The 9518-nt window shown below is 34.5% G+C and overlaps 1 protein-coding gene across 3 annotated transcripts in view; it reads left to right on the forward strand.

Annotated features, from left to right (window-relative positions):
• The window catches only part of IBTK (inhibitor of Bruton tyrosine kinase), a 106989-nt gene extending 100655 nt beyond the window's left edge, over positions 1 to 6334 (forward strand). For all 3 annotated transcript variants that reach the window (XM_004386056.2, XM_023740395.1, XM_023740393.1), the window contains 3 exons: positions 2138 to 2206; positions 2595 to 2724; positions 3524 to 6334. In XM_004386056.2, coding sequence (XP_004386113.1) covers positions 2138 to 2206; positions 2595 to 2724; positions 3524 to 3655 — 331 coding nt within the window. In that variant the 3' untranslated portion in view covers positions 3656 to 6334. The remainder of the gene's footprint in view (positions 1 to 2137; positions 2207 to 2594; positions 2725 to 3523) is intronic.
• Positions 6335 to 9518: the final 3184 nt, after the last annotated feature.

Here is a 9518-nt window from a genome sequence, read left to right on the forward strand (position 1 = left end):
TTTGTCCACATCAGGTCTAAATATTTTAGCTTTCAGTGCAGTTTAGGTATGCTCTGGCCCTTCTGTTTTTTTCTAATTTCCCTTTTAATCCTTTACTTATCCTCAATCCAGTCATTCTTGCTTATTGAACAGCCTACCTTTCCTTTAGATCTTTCATCCATCATGTACACTTACTGAAGGAAAAATAAAAAGGAGAAAAAACTTCACTGATCTTACTTAAGCTACCAAAATCATTTACAGTTCCATGTTATTTATAAAGCCAAAAATTTATCTCAGTGCCATTCTCCTCAGCTTTAATGTTATTTCTTCAGTGAAGCCGTAAGTGCATACCCTCCTCCAGATTAAGTTAATTTCTTCTATGAATCCATAGTACTTAGTACTTTGTTCGTATTACCATAGGTATCAGTTACTGTACTCTCACATTATTTTATCACTGTTTGAGTATATTTTTTAATCTCCTCTGCCAGAGTTTTTTGAGGAGCTGGGACTGGGTTTTATTTATTTTTTTATTGCATTTTAGGTGTAAGTTTACAGAGCAAATTAGTTTCTCATTAGACAATTAATGCACATATTGTTTTGTGATACAGGTTGCCAGCTCCATGTCAACACTCTCCCCGTCTCGACCTTGGGTTCCCATTGCCGTTCGCCCAGGCTTCCTGTGCCTGCTTGCCTTCTCGTCCTTGCTCCTGGGCTGCTGTGCCCGTTATAGTCTTGTATATGTGGTTGAACTATGTTATTGTTTGTTTTATAGGCTTGTCTAATCTTTGACTGAAGGATGACTTCAGTACTAAGTTAAAAGGATGTCTGGGGGCCATACTCTTGGGGTTTCTCTCCAGTCTCTATCAGACCAGTAAGTCTGGTCTTTTTTTGTGAGTTAGAATTTTGTTCTACATTTTTCTCCAGCTCTGTCCAGGACTCTCTGTTGTGATCCAGGTCAGAGCAGTCAGGGGTGGTAGCCGGGCACCATCTAGTTGGCCTGGACTCATTCTGGTGGAGGCTGTGGTAGTTGTGGTCCATTAGTCCTTTGGACTAAACTTTCCTTGTGTCTTTGATTTTCTTCATTCTCCCTTGCTCCAGATGGGGTGGGACCAGTGGAGTATCTTAGATGGCTGCTTACAAGCTTTTAAGACCCCAGATGCTACTCACCAAAGTAGGATGTAGAACATTTTCTTTATAAGCTATGTTATGCCAGTTGAGGTAGATTGGGAACTGGGTTTTAATCAGCCTAATTTTCAGCAGCTACCATAGTGCTGATACGTAATACATGCCTAATAAATGTTTGTGCATAAATGAATCAGAAAGTCGGTGTTTTAGGCCCTGTTCACTCACTGTCTGTTTAACTTTTTGTTGTTAACCCTGTCTAGGCCTCAGTGTTCTCAGGACACTGATTAATCTAGATAATCTCTAGGGAATTTTTTTCCTGTAAAATCCCACAGTTAGGCAAATCTCTCTAGTACTGAAATGCTTTCTACTCCCCTCATCCTACACCCCTCTGTAATTCTCAAGTTCTTTCTTCTCCACGAGGCCCTCAAATGACTAGAATACTTTTTGATTTTTATAGTCCTTATAGTCATTAGCATTCAATCTGTTAGATAGTGTTTTAAATTCATTTCTGCTTTTTTATAAGTTTTATATGTTGTTTCCTCATCTAGCTTGTGATTTCTTAGAAGGTAGAGACCATGCGTGTATTTCTGTCCTATCTATAATCCCTAGTTTATCAAAGTATTTACTATATTAGTTGCGCACACATTTTGGCTGCTGATTATCTGGTTTCTGCGTATTTTGAAATGTAGTATTAAATTGTCATTTTATTCATAATATTTATGTGAAACAGATATTCTTCACAGAGTTTTATATCTCCTAATGTATGTTTGGTAACTGTAAATGGCCATATTAATATTATTGGAAAACATAGACCATTTAGTGCAAGACTTTCCTCAATGATGCTGTATACACACGATTTTATAAATATCTATAGATTATTTTGTTAAAATTTTACACATAAATTTGACTGCACTTTTTGTTGATTTGTCTGATGAATCTGGCTTGTAATTCCTCCTCAGTATCTCTGTTAATAAATGGTTTTACTAATAGTACCAAAAGCTTTTAATCTTCAGTTTTGGCATTTGTTTTGCAGATACCCTACCCAAGGTACTCCAGGCGAAGGCAACCATATTTCAGATTTACCACTTCAAGACAGTGCCAAGTAAGGTTAATTAATTAGCTTTGGGTCCTCCAACACTAAGCACTACTTAGCAGTGAAAGAGAATTTTAAGAAATTGAAAATAGTATGGTATTAAATAGAATGTATTATCTGAATACTCTCTGCTCCATACTTACCTTTCTGTTTAGTTGTATTATGTCTTCTCCATACCTACTCTTTGGCATTTTCCAAAGTTTTTGCTACAGCACTGATCCAAATAAAATACTAGTTTTCCTTTTTGCTATTTCCTACCTCATCATCCTGTAATCTCTGCAGAAGCTTCCAGGTCCCTTTACATTGTATGTCACTAGGAAAAAAATTTAACATTTCAAGGAGATTTTGTGTGTAAAAATTTGGAAAGATGAATGAAAACTTGTTATTATTCTTTCAGTCCTTGGCTGTCTTCTTCGTTGACTGGTCCTTCGGTAGCCCCAGTCACTTTCGCATCTATTGTAGAAGAAGAGCTACAACAAGAAGCAGCTCTTATCAGAAGTCGAGAAAAACCCTTGGCTCTGATTCAGGTAAAGAACCTACCTGTAAGGGTTTAACTTAGGGAAGAACTAGCCTATGTTTTATCCTTAGGTCTTAAGAAAATTGTTTGCTTTACACAGGTACATATGTCTATCGAATTAAAATGTAAATGTCATGTAAAACTAAACTGAGGCTTCTAGCAGTTTAAGTACTAATTGGAGGGATTCAGCATAACTAATTTAGAAACAATAAATTGTGATAAAACTAGTATTTGCAGCTTGTGTGATGCTTTGTTTTAGTTTTCTAAAGTGACTGATAGAGAATTTGGTAATGTCTTCCTCTACACTGGTTTCTGCATCATTAAGAGTTCCTAGGTTGTGAGCAACAGACACCAACTCTCTAGCTAAGTTAAGAAAAAGGGAATTTATTTGAGGGATAACAAGATTCCACAGACTGAGCTGGAACACCAGAGAGCCAGACTTGGAAAGAGATAAGACACAAAGTTGCCCTGGAGATTTGGCAAGCCAGAGTTAGAGGATTTGTACAGTACCAGAAAGTATCTGACAGGGTGAAGCTATTGGAATGAATGGATTCCAGCAATCATTTTCAGTTTCTTTTTCCTTCTGCTCAAGATTCAAATTCCTGGGAGGGTGAGTATCTAATTATTCTAGCTCAGGCCTTAAGCCTTCTCCTTTACTAGAGGATAGCAGTATACATGATTGAAATCCACTGTATTGTATCCATGGAAAGTGTTAGTTCCTCAAAAGGGAACTGGAAAGCTAATATAATCCTACTATAGTTTATAATTAAAAGAATTAATGTAAGTCTTTTTTCTCCCCTCCTTTTCAGATTGAGGAGCATGCTATACAAGATTTATTGGTCTTCTATGAGGCACTTAGCAACCCTGATGAATTTGTCATTGTTGAAAGGACACCTCAGGGACCACTGGCAGTACCTATGTGGAATAAGCATGGCTGCTAGTCCACTGTGGAGTTGAGATGCATTTTTCATAATCATGATTGTTAACATATTAAAAAAAAAAAGCTATGGAAAAGAGTTCTTACACATTTGGTAACAGGTCATTATAGATAGAATAAGAAAAGTTCTAATTTCTTTACTGTAGTTTAAGCATATAATGATTGTATGATTAAAAATAAATTCTTCAGAGTTGTGATTTTAGTAACTTTTCATGTAAAAATGTACGGAAGGAGAAACTTACTAAGTTTAAATAGAATTGTCTCTTCTGAATAATCTTGCAAAGGAAAATATGAATGATTGAAGTGTAAAATTTGAGTGATGCATTAAAAATAACTTTTCCATTTGTTAATTTGGTATAAATAATTTAGAAGATGTTTGCCAGATACCTGTTGTCACTCTTCTTTTTTCATGACATTGATGAGCTTAAAGTAGGGGCATCAATCTTTACTCCTGATCCATTAATGGCCAGAATTTTGTGTTTGCTATAATAGCTATTATGTCTCCATTCTTGTGTCTTTTTTATTAGGCTGTGAGTGTTCTAGGTCTATTTAAAGCCTGAATTGCTCAAATGCCATATTATTGGAGTTTGGACAGCACATTCTCCATTTTGCATTAAGCTATGGAGTAGAATGGAAAGTAAATATGAATACTATTCTAAACAGCTTAGGGTAAGACAACTTGTTTCTTTATAAGATTTGGAGTCGTTTTTTTGTTTTTCTTTCTTTTTTTGATGTGGGGGGGAGCCTTTTAAAAGCCTAATTGTGAGAGATCCAGTTTCTCAAAGTGTTAAAATTTTCTATAATAAATGCTTAATTATATATACATGAAATGAATTGTTTGGAAGAAGACTGGTTTATAGTTACTTACACACTATTACATAACCAGAAATTCTCTAATTTTGGGTTATACGAATAGACATAAAAATTGCTTGTTTTCTTTACAGTGTGCTGTTTGGCTTGTTTTTGAGTGGTTAACTTTTAAAAAAAAAAAAACTAATGATAAATCTGCGCTCCAGCATCTAAATAAATTGGGAAAGTTAATGTTTCAGATTCTGGAAGATAAGCCTAGGGGAATAGACAGGCAATTCATTGCTGTAATTCAGTTGATGGAAATATAGCTAAAAGTAACTCAATATTTCAGGTTTAGCTCTACTCAAAAGAAGCAAACATGTAAGCAAATGTGCAATAAAAAGTAATCTCGATCCATGTCATTTTTAATGTGTGTTTGTTATCTTGCACTGTATTGACATCTATCTTAGGAGGAATTACTAATTTGTCCTATACTAATAGTTAGAATATGTTTAAGTTGATGCTTTTTCCATTTAGACTGCTTAAAAAAGGCAGTTTTCCAAATAAGCACCAGCAAAAAGTTTTATATTATGTGCATTTGAGTAAATTAGGAAGATAGGAATTGTACATATTTTTAATAGATGTTCCAGTAAAGAGCCTTTATGAAGTATTTAATTTATTTCTTTAAAAGCTTCAATTCTTCCATTTTTCTTTAATATCTAAGGATACTAGAAAGTGCTAATTTTCATGTTATACTCCATGCTACCTGGGAAACATGTCCAGGGACCTTTGTAGAATGAGGTGTGAAGGAGGAGGGACAAGGGCTGTGGGACTTTAGACTTTTCCAAACTGTAACCAGAGCATCTTATGATTAGTTTTATGTAGTATTTTATTTGGAAAAAAGGGTTCTTTTGCTAATAAAATGAAAGAAAAGTACTGCTATGAACTATAATTATTCATAAATGATTCCATGAAGGTAGCCATCTAATACATTGTCACCAAAAAGCCCAAGAAAAAAAAATTTTTTTCTCATCTGACAGTATTATTATTCTGATTGCAATAATTCATTCTTCTCTAATGCCAGGACTTCAAGAAAGGCCTAATAGAATTGAAGAAAACCCAGAAGTGGAAAATTTCGGTGATCAGTGGGACAGAGAGGTTTTTAAGATTGACCAAAACAATCATAGAACTCTTCAGCCTGGAAAGGTGATAGTTGGGTGGGGAAGGGTGGTGGAGGTGGGTGATGTCACAGGTTTAAAATTTGCAAAATCAGGAAGACTGTCAATCAGGTAAAGTCAAATTTGTTGACAAATACTAGGATTTAGGAGATAAGAGATTTATTCTCTGAAGAAACTGACTTTCAGAGGCTTTAGTTTAATAGACACATAGACAGTTTTAGATAAATTTTAAACTCTAGGACTAATTTAGTTTCAACTTCAGAAACCTGACTTTACCCGACTCAGCTTCAGAAAGCTGGCCACCTCTGATACAAGATTGGAATAGCCTCTTATGGAGAATCTGAACACCCCAGAGAAAGTTATTGACATTTGCGGGTCCCTAGTAGTAATGGAATTGGTTACCTAGCCACTCAACATGAAGTCCACCAGTTGAGGATTGCTCCCTGGTCCTCTCTCCCTGTCCAAAACTTTCAGCTTCTTGGAGCCTAACTCATAAATATGAATGGACATCCAAGGATCACCAGATATTTAAGGAAAATCTTCAATGTGAAAAGAAACCCACTCAAAAAAAAAGGATAAAAGAAACCTACTTGACACAGAGATAATATAAAGAGCAGAAGAAAACTTGAAAGAATCTATAATTAATAATTTTAAATAGATACGAGAAGACATTACGTCTATAAAATGAGAAAAGAATGCTATTAAAAAAAAAAAAAGATTAGAAACCAGACTGAATTCTTGGGGAATACAAATATAATAACTGAAATTTTTAAAATTCAGTAAAAAATTAAAAAATAAATTTGAAGTCATCTAACAATAGAAGAAAAGAGACAAGATGGTAATATGATTAAAACAAGAAATTTAGATGATTAATCCAAGAGGTATGGCATCCTGTGCTTCAGAAGGAGAGAACAGAAAATGACGGAGAAGAAATTATCAAAGAAATAAAGGAAATTTCTAGATCTGAAGGATATAAGTCTCCAGCTTGAAGGGTTTACTTAGTACCAGCACAACGAATGAAAAAAGACCCACACTAAAACCTAATATCAGGAACTTTCAGAACACCAGGGATGATTTTTTTTTTTTAAACTTCTAAAGGAGGAGATGAGGAAAGGCACGTTAAAAAAAAAGCTTCATAATTAGATCAGACTTTTTAACAACAGTATTGGAAAGTGCCATCATAATTTTGAGGAAAAATAATTTCCAGTCTGTAATGTTACACTCTGCTGAGCTTCCCATTAAGTGTAATAGTAAAATAGATATTTTCAGACAGGCAAGGTCTCAAATGATATACCTCCCATATACCCTTTCTCAAGAGCTACCGGGAATGTGCTTCCCTAAATGAAGAAGTAAACCAGAAGGAATACATGGTATCCAGGAAACGGAATCCAACACGGAAGAGGCAAGGGGAATTCCCAGAACGGTGAGGGAAAAGTATATCAGGTTCAAAGAGCAACAGATGCAGGTAGATGTAGGAGGATGGTGGCTCCAGGAAGGTGACTCAGTGGGGAAAATGGGATAATCTGACAGGTTTAATGGGGTGGAGAAATGTTAACAAGAGAAGCTTTACAGAGCTGTCAGAGGTTGGCTAAGTCTTTTATCCAGAGAGAAAAGCAACGAAACAAAAAAACTGCCTAAGCAAATCATCTAGTGCTAGCTAAGAACAGCAGAGGGAAAGAAGAAATTGTTAAAGAGCCGAAATTGCCTCTGAGCAGGTGTCAGGATAAAATTACTTTTCCATAAACATTTTTAAGTGGTGTTTGACTTTTTTAAACTCTGCAAATGTATTACTATCCTTATAATTTAAAATTTGTAAATTAACTGTAAACTCAAAAATGTAGTAAGTAAATAAAAAACCAAACCCGTTGCTGTTGAGTCGATTGATTCCGACTCATAGCGACCCTATAGGCCAGAGTAGAACTGCCCCATAGAGCTTCCAAGAAGCAACTGGTGGATTCAGACTGCCGACATTTTGGTTAGCAGCTGAGCTCTTAACCACTGCACCACCAGGACTCCAGTAAGTAAACAGACAGCTTTAAAGAAAAGAAAACCAGACATAATTCTTGCTCAGTATAAATATTGACTAGCTGATGTTTTCAATCTTTTAAAATTTGAGATTGTGTAAAGCAAATACCTTGAACTCTGATATATGAAACTCTAATTATTAAACCAAGTTTTCTTCATAAAAATAAGCCCTAGCTTCAAAAAATGTTCAACTATAAACATCTATCTTCATTCTGCCTTGTAAATACCAGATATTTTAAGGCACATTTTGTGGTGGAATATAACATTAGCATTTAAATTATTTGCAGATACTAAGTCTTGTTGCATATCTGTGAGTGGCTTTAGATTTATTAAAATAAAGATAAACTTTGAATCCTACTATGGACTAACGATATGGACAGACGAGGAAATTGTAAATTCTAATAAATGACCAATATATGCTGTATAAACCTGTTTCTAATAAACATGTTAATTGCAGAGTTCTCTTATATGGACTCTCAGTAAACAAAATAAATCCAAACAAGGAAGCAAAATCAGTTAAAATTTATGAGTGCTTATATTGAGTTCTATTAAAGTTAAGCACCTAAAATTTAACTTAATTTTGTGCTCTATTTGGGCCTCAGATTCTTTGAAATAATTGTTTTGAGGCTTGCATTTTAAATACATTGTTCTTTATGGGTTACTGAGGGTTCAAAAGTCCAGATTTTCATGCTTTAATGTAATGAAAGTGTCCAAATGAGGCAACATCTTTCAAATTAATAGTAACAGATGGCATGTTAGTTTATAATTTTTAGGTTGTGAATTGTATCACAATTGTGAGCTTAAGAATTGGAAAGATAACAAAAGTTTTTTGTATTCTATATGAAAGTACCTGAAGTTGCTAGGTGGATAAATTACACAAAGTACATCTATCAATTACAGAATTACACGAAGTGAATTTATCAATTACTTTTTCTTTGTTTTCTTTTTATTGTGACCCAAATAAGCTTAAAAGCCAGAAGGCCAAATAAAAAATTTTTTTTAACTAAATCATCAGCTTCATATTAAGCTAAATTTGTTCTAGTCCAGTGGGTGGCTAACTCTAATGACCCAGTCATAGAGTTCTGGGAAACTATATGTTCTAGAATACTATAAAAGTATATTTTGTGTTCTTTAAATAGTTCAGGACAAAAAAAGAGTAATAATGTTCATCCTCCCCTTTTAAGTAATAAAATAGCAAATTAGAGCATATTAATTCAGTTCAGTTCATAACTTATGCCTGACACTATTGAATGCCTTAATTTAGACTGCCTTTAAAATACTCTGTAGGTAGAAATTACAAATAGTTTTATTAAAAATGTCAAAGTACTAGTTATTGTAACTCTCAAGCCTGCATTTCTTGTGGAATTGGAGGAAATAAAACACATTTTAATTTTTAGAGAAAATGAGTTAAATAGCTTTGTGTCTCTAAAGTCCCATTTGTTACATCATGTTGTTGTGTGCTGTTGGGTAGATTCTAACTCACAGAGACTCTATAGGACAGAGCAGAACTGCCTCATGGTCTTCTAGGCTGTAATCTTTACGGGAGCTGATCGCCAGGTCTTTTGTCCCGCGGAGCTAGCTGCTGGTGGGATATGCCACTTTAATTAGGTCATTCGGATTTTTAAAATATTTTTAAAACAAATTACTCATTATACTTATCAGCAGAAAAAACATTCATGTTTTATAACCCTAATATTCCTTTTATTTCTAGCCCAGCAAAATGAAAATTACAGTAAGCTGGAATGAAAAGGTGAATTTTCCTTCTAAGAATAACATAGCAGTGGCCAGCCTAGGTTTGCTCATTACTTTGATGCTGTTAGTATAGAATAGAATAGTGTATTTGACTCATTTCACAGTCATATTAGGAAAGGAAAA

This window comes from Trichechus manatus, unplaced genomic scaffold, assembly GCF_000243295.1.
Source record: "Trichechus manatus latirostris isolate Lorelei unplaced genomic scaffold, TriManLat1.0 scaffold00154, whole genome shotgun sequence".
In the NCBI taxonomy this organism is placed as follows: Eukaryota; Metazoa; Chordata; class Mammalia; order Sirenia; family Trichechidae; genus Trichechus; species Trichechus manatus.